Source organism: Drosophila teissieri, chromosome 3L (genome assembly GCF_016746235.2).
Source record: "Drosophila teissieri strain GT53w chromosome 3L, Prin_Dtei_1.1, whole genome shotgun sequence".
NCBI classification, from domain to species: domain Eukaryota; kingdom Metazoa; phylum Arthropoda; class Insecta; order Diptera; family Drosophilidae; genus Drosophila; species Drosophila teissieri.
The window spans coordinates 1,378,487-1,391,357 of record NC_053031.1 but is presented as its reverse complement, the minus strand read 5'-3'; the positions used below and the strand labels follow the sequence as shown (position 1 = coordinate 1,391,357).

General features: G+C 46.0%; 1 protein-coding gene and 3 non-coding genes across 5 annotated transcripts in view; all 4 read right to left on the bottom strand.

Annotated features, from left to right (window-relative positions):
- Window positions 1-1,319: 1,319 nt before the first annotated feature.
- LOC122616522 (protein rhomboid) overlaps window positions 1,320-12,871 on the bottom strand; it is a 37,772-nt gene continuing 26,220 nt past the window's right edge. For both annotated transcript variants that reach the window (XM_043792002.1, XM_043792003.1), the window contains exons 2-4: window positions 3,964-4,372; window positions 2,052-2,436; window positions 1,320-1,986 (exon numbers count right to left, since the gene is read on the bottom strand). In XM_043792002.1, the coding sequence (XP_043647937.1) occupies window positions 1,670-1,986; window positions 2,052-2,436; window positions 3,964-4,299 (1,038 nt within the window). In that variant the 5' untranslated portion in view covers window positions 4,300-4,372 and the 3' untranslated portion in view covers window positions 1,320-1,669. The remainder of the gene's footprint in view (window positions 1,987-2,051; window positions 2,437-3,963; window positions 4,373-12,871) is intronic.
- Trnae-cuc lies at window positions 8,383-8,454 on the bottom strand. Its single transcript has one exon. It is a non-coding gene; the product is annotated as a tRNA-Glu (tRNA).
- Window positions 8,677-8,748, bottom strand: Trnae-cuc. Its single transcript has one exon. It is a non-coding gene; the product is annotated as a tRNA-Glu (tRNA).
- On the bottom strand, window positions 9,003-9,074 carry Trnae-cuc. Its single transcript has one exon. It is a non-coding gene; the product is annotated as a tRNA-Glu (tRNA).

The window sequence follows — 12,871 nt, the reverse complement described above, 5'->3', positions numbered from 1 at the left end:
AAATTATTGATGCAGGCCCACCCCACCTCTTCCCACCGAGAGGATCGGCGAGGAGCCCGGCCTGGAGTTTAAAAGCTGCCCGACCAAACCGCATCATCAATCTGGGGAAGTCTTGCTCGTGGTCTCGTCCCTCCGCGAGTGAGAGAAGCTCGGAGACAATGGGCTCACCCCTCGCCGCTTTTCGCGCAAAAGGTCTTCATTAAATTAGTGAAATGAGCAAGTCGTCCAGGATTCAGCTGCAACTCAACTGGAGGTGGCACACTCGGAAAAATATAGCCCCCCAATAAAGGAGAAAATGCAGTTTATGGCAAGAAAGAGATTTATTTGGCATTTTGCGTGTTAAAAGTTCCAACCCACTATTTGAGATATCTGTAAGCTTCAAACTTTAGGGTATTCCCCTAATTTCTTTGAGTGTACGATCACGACGATGCCTAAACCGCTTAAGAAGAGCTCGTTTCATTGAGGATCCTCTGGAGCCTCGCATCTGCGAGCAGCCGCATTTAATGTCACAAATATTTGTTGTCAACTGTCAATTGAGTTGGGCGCAGGAAGATACTCGTTTCTGGTTGCCCGGCGATCTGAGGAGCGATGCAACTGGTGACGACTTAACGAGAAGTCCAGATGATCCCCCATGCTCCGCCAGCTCCACCATCAGGGATCCCCCCGAAGAACTCCTTCGAAGGACTTCGATCTGATTCGATTGAGGAATCGCAAATGGCTTGCTAAATTGGCTCAACTGGCTGGGTGGGTCGAATGTTCGATTGAACCATCAATGTCTCATCAAAATGCACTCGGTTTTGGGTGGTGCTGTGGCCTTTCAGTAGGGGAGCCAGCCCGCAACGCAGCTTGCAGCTATTGAATTACCAACACATTCAGTACATTCAGTGCAAGTTTACAATTTCATTATCGGCGAATGCGAATGCGAAATCCAAAACCAAACCAAAAATAATGAACTTCCCCCAGAAGCTCCCCCGTTTTCGACCATGTGGCTAAGGGGGCCACTGCATGATGAGGCAATGCCAAAATAGAACAACGTCCAGAGCTGATGGCTAATTTCTGTTTTTGTTTGTTATTAATTTCTGGCACGGCCTCTCAAAATGTTGGCTTTTGATTGCAGCTGTTTCAGCTGATTGGGGCATTAGCATGCATTTTGACGCAGTTTACCTCAGATTGAAATACAATTGGAGTGGCTTGATTGCCCGCAGCCTGAAATACATTACAACCAAAACAAAGCACATTAATAATCTTTAATTTGGTAATTTATTGAGTTAGAGTTCTTGTTTCAAATACTTGAATTTGGATATATGTTATGTCTTTAAGCTCTGGTTTGGCATTAAGCCTGAGTAGGCAACTCAATGGAGGAGTCCATCCATCAGATGGCAACCCAAACGCGATCCTAAGTCTTTGATGTGAGCCAGGCTCGGTTCCCGCCAGGAACTTCTCCACTCCTTTGGCATTGGCATAAGATAAATGTTGGGACTTACGAGCTACGAGTATTTTGAGCGATCCCCTCTTGAAGTGGGAGCCAGGATGTCCGACAGATGTAATGTTATTTGAGCACACTGTCCTGGGGAAAGTCTTACGATCTAGTGACTAGACTAAGGCATAAGAGGAGACATAGAGGTGTGTGGTATGTGAGCGGGATGCAGCCTTTGGCTCCTGCCTGCGATCATCCCATTCCGAGGTCCTTCATCAGGTGCTGCCTGATCACCTGACCCTCCTCCTCGGCCAGGAGTTGAGCTGTCACCGTGTTGACCAGGTTGAAGGCGATTCCGAAGGCGCTGAATAGGCACCATACGCCCAGGGCCAGCCAGCGGAGTGGGCGTGGTCGCAGCCCACCATCCAACTGGCGGAGGAGCAGCAGACCCACACTGATCCCGGCCAGAGCTCCGGTCATGTGGGCGATGTAGGAGACCGAGGGTCGTGTCTGCAGTTGCTGCATCGCCAGTTCTCTTGAGTAGAGGGCATACCCCAAATCGCAAAAAACTGTGAAGGATAGGAAGTTTATTTATGATTCTTATGAACTAAGTTTCTGATCTATAGTTACTTACCGAACAAAATCACAGCCATGAGCTGGAAAACGCCGTGTCGCATCTGACCAAAGTTGAGCAAAAGACTCGCCAGTTGGGCGGCCAGCAAGGCATACACTCCCCCACTGGCTCCCAGCAGGTAGACCTCCGAGTCCACCACCGAAGTACCCAAAGAGCCAGCCAAAACTCCGGCCATGTAAATGATCCCCGTTCTCAGCGATCCATGTACCAGCTCCAAGGGCACACCAAATAGGAGCTGGGTGAGCACGTTGTATCCCAGATGCAGCCAACTGGCGTGGAGCAGGGCATAGCTGAGGAATCTCCAGAGCTGGAGGCGCTGGTCAGGACGATACACCAGCAGAGAATCCTCGGGTGGATCAGCACCCACCCACAGGAACACGAGAATCTGCGCAGTTAGGAATAGAAAATGGATGATTTATTATAAAATACAAATCAAAGAAAGAGCTGAAAAGCTTTTTATGAACCTTGATATAAGGGTATTCATGCTAAGCAACCATTGCCGCACATTTCTTTTATCCCGAACTAGTTCGGAATCACTTCATGAGCATTTGCTTTTGGGGGAAGCCCCATTCCCAATCCAGGCAAAGTGGGAAGCAATAAAATCATCAAGACCGCACAGCCGAGACAGCTTGGCCAGGAGAAGAAGGGGTGGCCAGAGAACAACCCCCAAAGGCGTAGACTGCCAGCAGACAGCGACGAGACGTCGCCATCAATTCCCCCCCAGCTTTTGGCATTCCCTTTCCCTTTCCTCCCGTTTCCTCCTCCAGAAACCCCATTATGCCCCCTCATTCCCACCCGATTCCCCGATTTTCTGTGGCCTGGCGGCGTCCAGTCTGTGTGGTGTGCGAAAAGCCAGACGCGGAAAACAAATCGTAGACGTGTTGGATTTTTCGCACGCACTCTGTATCCCTTCTTCCTTTCAGCCATCCAAAGGCCCCTTTTCCCCCACCCCCATCCCCCGTGCTACTCGTATATCCTTTAACCGGAAGCCAACTTCCATTTACAAATGCATTGGGCGGAGGGGGGGCGAGAAGCTAAGTCGTATTCGGTGTGTGTGGCCCTGTCGGCAATTTGTTTGCCTCAAAAGTCAATTGCTAGACGAGATCTCTGCGTTGTGTGGGTGATATAGAGAAAATGCTTGGGGGCCCTTCAGCTGGAGGTTGGGGTCTGAAATACGATACAGCATCTTTGTTATGGCCAAGCAAACAACCCTCTTCGCCGGCCATCTCGTTTAATTTGGGATACAAAACGCGTTTCAGACGTGACTGCAAGTCGCTTGTTCACTCTGACCCCAAAGTCTGCGGTGTGGGGCTAAGTGTAATGAAAAGTGAACTAAAGCCGCTATAAGTAAGTAAAATACTTTTGAAAAGTGCTCTAGAAGATACTAACTAAAACGTTTAAATTCAGAAAGAGTTGAGCAGCTAGTACGAGTATTTGAAGTTCTTAAAATCATGTATGTTAATTATTATGAGATTTCGAAAGCTTTAAGCTAGCTATCTTCCATTTATTTAACTTCTTTCTTTTGCTGCCAAATGGCTGAGCTCTTAAGCCTTGAAAAAGTAATAAAAATGTAAACTCCCAGATTGGGGATAATGGTATAATATGTAATGGCCGAGACAGCCGAATCAGACACAAAAGATCAGGGGTTAAATGTGCGCCCAATTCAATATGTTTGCTATCCCAAGGGTTGCAGTGCAACATCCACGAGTATAAGCCAACAATTAAACCCAACTAGAATGTGGCCCGAATGTTGTGCTTTTATATGCGATGTCATGGCAACCTCAACCCAACGACATCCCCAACTCGAGGCCACCCTCACAGCCAAATGTGGCTGTTATGACCCTCAATCAACCCTCGACGGTAATCGCATTAAAAAGCGGTCACATTTGGCGCCCAACGTGGGGCTACTCACCTCGAGGAGCGTGGCGAGGATAATGAAAAAGGGCGGAATCCACTTGCTAGTCGTGACAGCCCCTTCAAGATGTTTCGCCCCCTGATTCCCCCAATCCGGGGAACTGCTCTTGGCTGCTACTGCTGCTGCTGCTCCGGATGCCCGCTGCACTGGGTGCACCGCCATCAGCTGGTCACAGCAGACGCCCAGCACCAGTCCGGATTTGGACGACGACGGAGCCGGCGGCATTTGCAGCACCGTGCTGCTGGGCGGCATCTCCCCCTGCTCCACGGTTCCGATGAGGGGTCTATTTTTGGGGCGTCTGCCTTGTGACGGTGCCCCACTTAGCGGGAGCATCTGAGGCTGGGGCTGAGGCGGCTTCTGTCATGGTGAGATGAGCGGAATGCTGTCTGCTCCCGGCGGCGGCTGTCTGGACGAAAAGAAAAATCAATCACGTTAAAAAACTAATCACTTTTGGGATATATTTTAGCACTATATATCCTAACAATAAATGAATAGGGATTTTCGAAACAGGAACACTTATGTTGATAGAAACTATATATAAATGAATGATTATCCAAAGTTTCTGGCTTTCCCAGCCCTGCTTTCTCTCAGTGCCGAAGGGGATTACGCGGCGGGCCAAATTAGCTCAAGGTTGTCTCTCTATTTCTGCGACTGTCTCCGGCTTTGACGACAACTGCAGCGCAATTTCTCCGCGACGCGTCTCGATTTGGCAGACGACGATGTTCGACATTGCCAGAGGCGCCATCATTGAGGTCTATATATCCCCCGGTCTCCTGCCGCCCCGCCCCCCCTTTCTCGCCCCCTCTTTGTCCCCCATTTTAATGGCCCTAGACGGCCATAAAAGAGTCAAGAATTTATTTCTTTTTTGCACTCGCAAGAAATTTATTTCCGCTGCGGCAGCACCAAAGAAAAGAAGGCCAAAATGCAACCCCGAAAGTGCTCAAACTTGAGATTAAGACGGAATTCGGTATTCAGTATTCGGAATTCTTCCTCCTCGAAGGAAGCAGTCGAAGAGCACGCCAGAAGGGCATATTGCAATAAGCCAGGGAGCTTTGGCGGAATATAAAGCTAGTGAAATCTATGATCGTAAATCTTGAAATTAAATGTTGCATAAAAAAGTAATGTATGGTGGGAACTAATGGAGTTGGCTGTCCATCAAACATTCTGCACCACTTTTTTAGCAAAAGCTTTCCACTACAGTAACATAACTTGTAAAACATACCCATCTTTGTAATAAACACAATCAATAATCATTTCAATTCCAACTGTGAGTTCTTGGGCTACATCTTAAGCTTACAAGAAGGGATGAGAGAGCAGGGATTAATTCCATTTTATGAGATCCTTGTTTCGAGTAGACAGCAACTAACTCCTACTCTGCCTAATTCCAATGAAGCAGTGAGCTTTCGCCCGAGGGTTAACTAGTTTATGTGCATGTTTCGGTTTTGGCTAGTTTATGTTTTTGGTTTTGGTTTACTTTGGACGGCTTCCAGTTCCAGTGGGGTCCCATGGCGTGTCCTGTTCCTTGTCGGCGTGTTCTGCTCGGTTTGGTTGTCCTGTCCTGTAGTGTTGTGTTGTGGTGCAGTTGCTTTTGGTAATGAGTTTTAATGGTGATTACCTCTGGCCCAAAAACAACTGGGATGGTGGAAGGACCTGTCGTGTTGTCCAGTTGTCCTGCCCTCTGCTGTTTCCCAAATAAAAAAAAAAAAACTTGTTTCACAGACGGAAGTGTTGCTCTTGGTCGTCCCCCTAATGATCCTGGCGCACAACTGGCAAACCGGTTAATGGATCCGAAAATGGGGACCGAGGGGCAGGCAGGCGCATGCCAAAACTGTAAAAATATCGACAGGTGTATCCTTAATGTCCTTAGACATCGATTCCTGGTAGCTTTGCCTGGCTTGTTCAACTTGGTCTGCCGCTTTTTCTGCTGCTGTCCTTGGCACGCAACTTGTTCGTGTGCAGGACACTGAAACGCACAATATCCTTGAAACAAACATCCAACTTCCTCTTTTACCCTCTTTTTTCACTCCTGGGGCCCCGTGTTTGCTGTTTGCCTTCCTGCTCGGCTCATTTGGCAAAGGCAAAAATCGAAGTTCGACTCGCCGTTGAAGTTGATTATGCAAGCCAACCTGCTGGCTGCTCCACCAATGTTCGTAGCTCTGCCACTCGTACACAGAAATAAAATATTAATAGCTAGGACATTTAAAATGTTTACTACCGGCGAAGCACAGGTCCTGGCAAATGTAGAAAGCATTTTGTGGCAAAATTCATTGACTATGAATGCCGCTTTATTTATTTCAATCTTGAAGAATTAAGCAAAAATCATTGAAATCTTGGAACAGCGTGGAATATTGTGTACTAGTTACACATAAAGTTTCACACATTAAGTTTGACATTCATTTTCAATCACATGACTTTCCATTTTGAACATATCGCCTTTATTTGATCAAAAGTGGGCGGTAATTGGTGTTTTCAATCTATTTTTCCAGTGACCCGCTCCTTGAGCTGCTGTTCTAGATTTCTATAGGCGACCGCATTTTGTGTTTGCATTGGGCAAACATTTCATTTACATAATGCTGACTATTTGTATTTGCACTATTTGCATGCGGAGAACTTTTCTAAGGTTATCAAATATGTGGAGGTATCCCATTCCTGTTTTTTACGTACTTTCCTTTATTGATTTATGCAGTTCAACGAGCCGACCAAATTGGTTCGATACATATGTATGTACATTCGAAATTATTTCGCAGCTCCTGAGATACGAGTATTTCTCCTGGGTAAATATGGTTAGTTAGTTTTGCAGTTGGCAAGCGAAAGGGCGAGTGGAGACAAAAACAAATTTAATTACTGAAGCCGCAGGGTGCATGCACCACCCAAAAGAAATAGTAAGAGAGCGAAATGTACAAAAAAATACATAATTACAACGCGGCTTAAATGCCTTTGGGTCGAGAGCAAAAGTTATGGAGAGCCAGTGGGCGGGTCGAAAAGTGAAAGAATAACGAAGAAAGTTACGTTAACAAAACGCAACAACAAACGGACTGCAGGCAACAACAAGACGCTCGCTCAACATGAACTACCAACAATGACGAGAAAATTATTATAAAACTATAATTGAAAAATGTTTACCAGGTGGGTGGCTCTTACGTCGGGCGATGGTGGGATCCAATCTAAAGTTGTGGGAGCTACACAAAAGAAATCGATCTCCACATTTTTCAAAGCAATCGTCCTAAGCTTTTTCGTAGGCTTATCAGATGGAATACATTTCAAACCAACTACCATATAGCAATCTTTGAAAATCGCAATATTATGCCTTTAAGAGTTGGAGCTATAAAGTAGATCGGGGTCACCTAAAGGCTTATATTAGCCAGTGATTAAAGACTTACAATATTATTTTAAAAGTGAATAAAACAGTGTAATTGAAAGGCCACCCACCAGAGCTTTCACTGTACACCAGCTCTGGGAATTGTTTTCACTTTTATAATTTCTTCAAAGGTTTCTTTTCGCATTATTTCTATGAGACGATAATGAAGCGTTATAAAAGATGTGCATGAAAAGCCAGAAGGTGGGAAAGGGAATAGTTTAGCTAGTAAAGGGGGGCTGCCACTGAGGCTTTGACGCCCAAAGTCTTAGTTGGTTTCACAATAAAATTCCGACAATTGAAGCGAATGCGATTAAAAGTCGCGCACGCCATCACAGAGGAAAAATGCGGCAAGTGGCGGTGTTGGGGAAAAGTGAGAGGGGGAAGGGGGGCAGCGAGAAGGGGGCAAGTGGAGCATCGCGATAGCCGGCGTCTTGGAATTCTCAAGCCGAGAAACTGAGAAACAGCGACCCACGCAGGCTGTAAAGTTCATTTCCATTCGGGTTGCATGTCAAGTTGCAGTGGCAATGGAGTGAAGAGAGGCGAGTGTGGGAAGCCGGCTAGCTCTGTCTCACTTCGTGCTACAGCCATCTCGCTTACGCGCACTCCAATAAATGGTCTTTCTCTTTGCTTTCAATTTAATTGTAATTTCTTTTGTGTTTATTGCGTTTTTGTATGTCTGCTGCTTACGTTTTAATTTCATTAACTTGTGTTTACTGTGTGAAACACTTGCCTTACCCGGACCCCCTTCCCCCCTTTCCCCAATCGGACCACTTGGTCCACCACTGGCCCATAAAACGCTCAACATAAAACTTGAGCCACAAGAGCTTGTCTCTGCTTCTGTTGTTGTTCCTCGCATTCAACAAAAGAATGGAGAGATTTCAGAGATTAAGAACAGCCAACGACCAAAAGTTTGAAGCTGCCTAATTCGTTGGTGGTCTAAACAACAAGCTATAAACTATAACTACAAACAAATAAGTAATAAATGCAAGTTAGTTTATTTCCTTATTCCTGAGAGTTTTTAAAATGTGTGTGTATGAAAAAAAACTTTACAGCCATATTTCCCATACCGGGAATTGAACCCGGGCCTTCCGGGTGAGAGCCGGATATCCTAACCACTAGACAATATGGGACTTGGGATGCAATTTCGAGAACACGTCCAAGAATTGCGGTAATATTATTTTTAGAGATGGCAGATCATAAAATTTAAAATTTGATTTTAGACATTTGCAAAATCCATTTATATTAAAAGCACAAAAGTATTATCCTGAACATCAAAAACGTTTACTATAGGATTTTTTTGAATGCATATCTAAATTTTAAAATAACTCGATAAAAAGAATTTGCATCCATATTTCCCATACCGGGAATTGAACCCGGGCCTTCCGGGTGAGAGCCGGATATCCTAACCACTAGACAATATGGGAGTTGTGTTTGCTTATCATAAATATTATTACGATTTTCGGTATTACCTATTTTTAGATAAGAGATCTACGACAATAGTTGGTACCGACCTTTGTAAAAGTTTTCCCTTAATATTGAATAACCTGAGTTGTTTCATTCGATATCTCAAAATCAATCAAAAAGTGGTGCTAGTCCTAAAAAGTTACCTTGAGGCTTATGTAATAATAAATAACAGTTTTATATTATTCGTGTATTCAAAAAAAAAACTGTTCCATATTTCCCATACCGGGAATTGAACCCGGGCCTTCCGGGTGAGAGCCGGATATCCTAACCACTAGACAATATGGGATATGACTACGTGGCGCGCAAAAAGCCAACTTCATTCGCGCAGCGTCCAAGATCGCTTTTTGCTCGTTTCGTTTGATTTTTGAGATTAATCTGATCGAGGTTTATAAATAGCTTCTGAATCATGGATGGTCAGAAAATCCAAACTCGATGACGGATGTAAATTACCTATTGGCTTGGATCGGATCGGATTGAAATGGAATGCAGAGCGTTGGCATATGAATATTATTTTGCCGGTTCGTGATCTGCGGAAAACCGCAAGCTTGCCTCACGCTACTTTACCCTTTTGCTTTTCTCGGTTCGCCCGGTCTGCCTGCTTAAGTATTTATGTATGTCTTTTCGTATATTTCTACGACTTCGCGTCAATGCACAAATCAGTTAACGTCCGGCAGACGACAACGGACGATGGGCAGTGGAAAGTGGACGGAGAAGAGGGGACAGACCTAATCACCTGCAGCGACAAAGACACCACCGACCGAACCACCTGAACCACCTGAGCACTGTTGTTGTTGCTGCCCAAACAAGTGCACCGGGTATCCATGTTTATTTTACGGTTCAACGATTATTACCAGTTATTGTCTAATGCAGCCGTAAAAGGGGCCACCGAAGGGGGCGGGCAAGAGAGGTCACACGCCCCACCACCGCCACCAGCAAAACCAGCAACACCACCACCAGCAAAGAGGAAAGCAACAACAATCCCGCCACAGCACCACCGAGGCAGACGGCGAACAGCAACCACAGGCAGACTGACGACAGACAGAAACGGGGGGAGCGGGGTACTCTGGTAGCCTGGACAACTTTGGGACTGCAGTAGGTGTTGCCTGCAACCACCGATGGTGCAAGGTCCAAGTGGGTGCGAGTGCACTGAAAGAAATCAGTAATCTCTGAAGGAAATCATATTTTGAGGTATAATATCAAAAGATTAGTTAGTGAAATATCTTGCTACGTTGCAAGTGTAAGCAGTTACTAGCAAATTCCAATCTAAGCATCGATAAGCTACTATTATTTCTCTCTCTGCACTGGCTTGTAGCTGTAGTAGCTGTGTAGGTTGCTCTTGTGGTCCCTGCTCATTTCGCTATCAATATTTCAAACACGTTCCAAACTTTTGCCTTTTTCAGAAGGGAGCTGAGTCCAGTGCGGCGGGGTCAGCGGCAGGGTGGGAAGGGGGGTCAAAACGGAAGTTCACACGGAAATATAGGAAAAATACAAGAATAATAATAAAACAGGAAAATAAAAGAACGAAATGTATAAAAGACACCAGACGAGCATAATGCTCGTACATATAATCAAAACGGAGCAACCAAAAATGTGAAAAATGAATCACGCAAACGGCCGAGCAGATCGAATCGGGGTGGCTAAAGTTTCATTCACTTTGGAAATTGAACATTCACAGATATACAAGTATGTGCATACGAGTATGTACAAGTAACCAGTCCAAACGGGGGAGGCCAGTTTCGTAATATGGCAACTAAACGAAAATGAGAATGAAAATGAAAACTACACGCTGCCGAAATCCAAAGACGTAGTGGCAAGTATGTGCGGAATGCCAGGAAATGACAAACACTTTGGCTTGAGGCCACTGCGAAGATTGTCAAGGAGAATCCAAATGGAGAGGCGATTAATGTGGTTGTGGTTGCTGGGCAGACGATGACATATCAATAAATTAGGCACGCAGGCGATTAAAGTGCGTGGCCCCACGAGACACAGTCTAGACGGGGGAGAATCCAATTAAACACCCACATGCAGGCAGAACAATCTTTAGCAGATACCATTCTCATTCCTAATACAAAACATACATATGCTGGGTATATTCCGATCTCTTCAGTTGCCACGTCAAGTTAAATATAGGCACAACAAATGGAACTTTTTGTCATATCTTACAGAGTTACGCTTCCAATTTTCGAGCGGTGCAGATATGCAAAAAGGAAACCTCAAAACTTAAAGATACTTTTACGTATGGCCAGCAGATGGCACTGTGAGATCACTGGCTGAGCTTGATTTATGGCATGAGAATTTCGCCCGAGTCCGATCTAATAAATATCTATGGAAATTGCAGCACGAACTCAGCGAACATTGTGATAATTAACTTCCATGCTAAAGACACCAAGATACAAGTAGCGCCGAGCGGGTCAATTGCTGCCCCCCTGCCACGCCCCTCTTTCTCTTTTCCCAGCTGCTCTGGCGATTGTGGCGAGTGAAGCAATTTAATGCAAAAGCCATCAATTAACCCGCTTTTACCGCCGAGATACAAAAGTATCTTTTGCCGCTCTGGAACGGTTGCTTCCACTGCCTCGACTGCCGCGAGATGCAACGATTTGCACGTAGTTCCGTTAGCTAATTGGAAGCTGATCTGCCTCCGATTCCGATTCTGATTCCCACATCGATTTGGTGGCCGGCCAGGAAGGAAACTGCGCGGAAATTGCCCAGCCAATGGAACATTGACCCAGGGCAGGAATTTTATCCGTCCGCTTGTTTGCCGCCCCATGAATAATTAATTTATGATTTCTTCTCATTGTAAATCATAACAATTAATGTGGCTTTAAGTGGTCAGCAAGGAGCAGGGGTGCAACATGGCCATGGCCAAGGGCGAGCAGCAACATCAAAAGGCAATTATGCGCCCTGAATCCGCTGAGTGGGTGAGTGCAGTGAACAATGTTAATAGGAAAAGAAAACAGCGAATGAAAAGCGGCCCGGCCAGAATTCGCACGGTAATGGAAATGAAAATGGTAATGGAAATGAAAATGGCTTGACAAGCCTTTTGTTCTCGCGCTTTTTTCTCTGGGAGCCAAAGACAAATAAAACAGGGCCATAACCACGGATTGCCAAGGAAGAAAGAAGACAGGAAGGCAGAAAGGAAGGAACCAGTTAGGGGGAACACAAGAAGTCAAGAGGAATGTTATAAGACGAGACAGCTCCAATTGGTGCTTAAATAGTTCGTACTTAAACAAACAAGCTAAAGATCTCATCATAGGTAAATGGGTTATTTTACCCCTGTTCTCTTGGGAAACAAATGTTATTATCAAACGAAGGAATGATCTGCAAATTCTGCTCTAAGTAACATTTTCCAAGGAACGTGCCTAGGTCTCTTCCAATAAATATTTGCATTCGTTTTCCCCTTGTGATTTCACCACTGGTCACCGCTGGTCAAGTTTTCCCAAGCTAATGTGCGATCCATTTCTCGTGCGACTTTCCACGAGCCGAGAAAATCGCGCGCATAAAGCAAAAGCGGCGTCATTAATGGGTTCAATAGCTGAGCGAAGTGGTCGGTGCAAATTTCCCCCTGGCCGCCCCTTTGGAGCTCAATGAACTGGACTCTGCCACGCCCCGATTATCACATTTCGATTAGCAACGACTTCGTCGTTGGCCGTCCAAGACGGAACTTTGCAGCTCCACCGCCGAGCTGACCTGCCAACTGGCGTTCATAACCACATTAGCACCGCTGGCGCTGCCCTCGACCCGCCGATGACCCACCTGCTCCACTTGCCCCACCAGCCCCGCCCCTGGGTAGATATATTCCGATCTACATTCGCTTCCTCGACATTCACCGCACAACTGGCCAACATTGTTGCCGCAGTCGGTGGCGGGCACGTTCCGCCCCCTGGCCGCCTCTTCTTCTTTGGACGCAAGCGGCGCCTACCTGTACCGCCCCCTCTCTACTCTCTTCTCCCTTCCCTTCGCTTCCCAGCCACCTGCCGCGCTGCCCCTTGCGCTCCCCTTTCTTGGCGTGGTAATTATTCGCGCTCAGGTGAGTACGCGAGTCTGCAAAGCGTAACTTGTAGCTTGTAGATACATCCACGTATC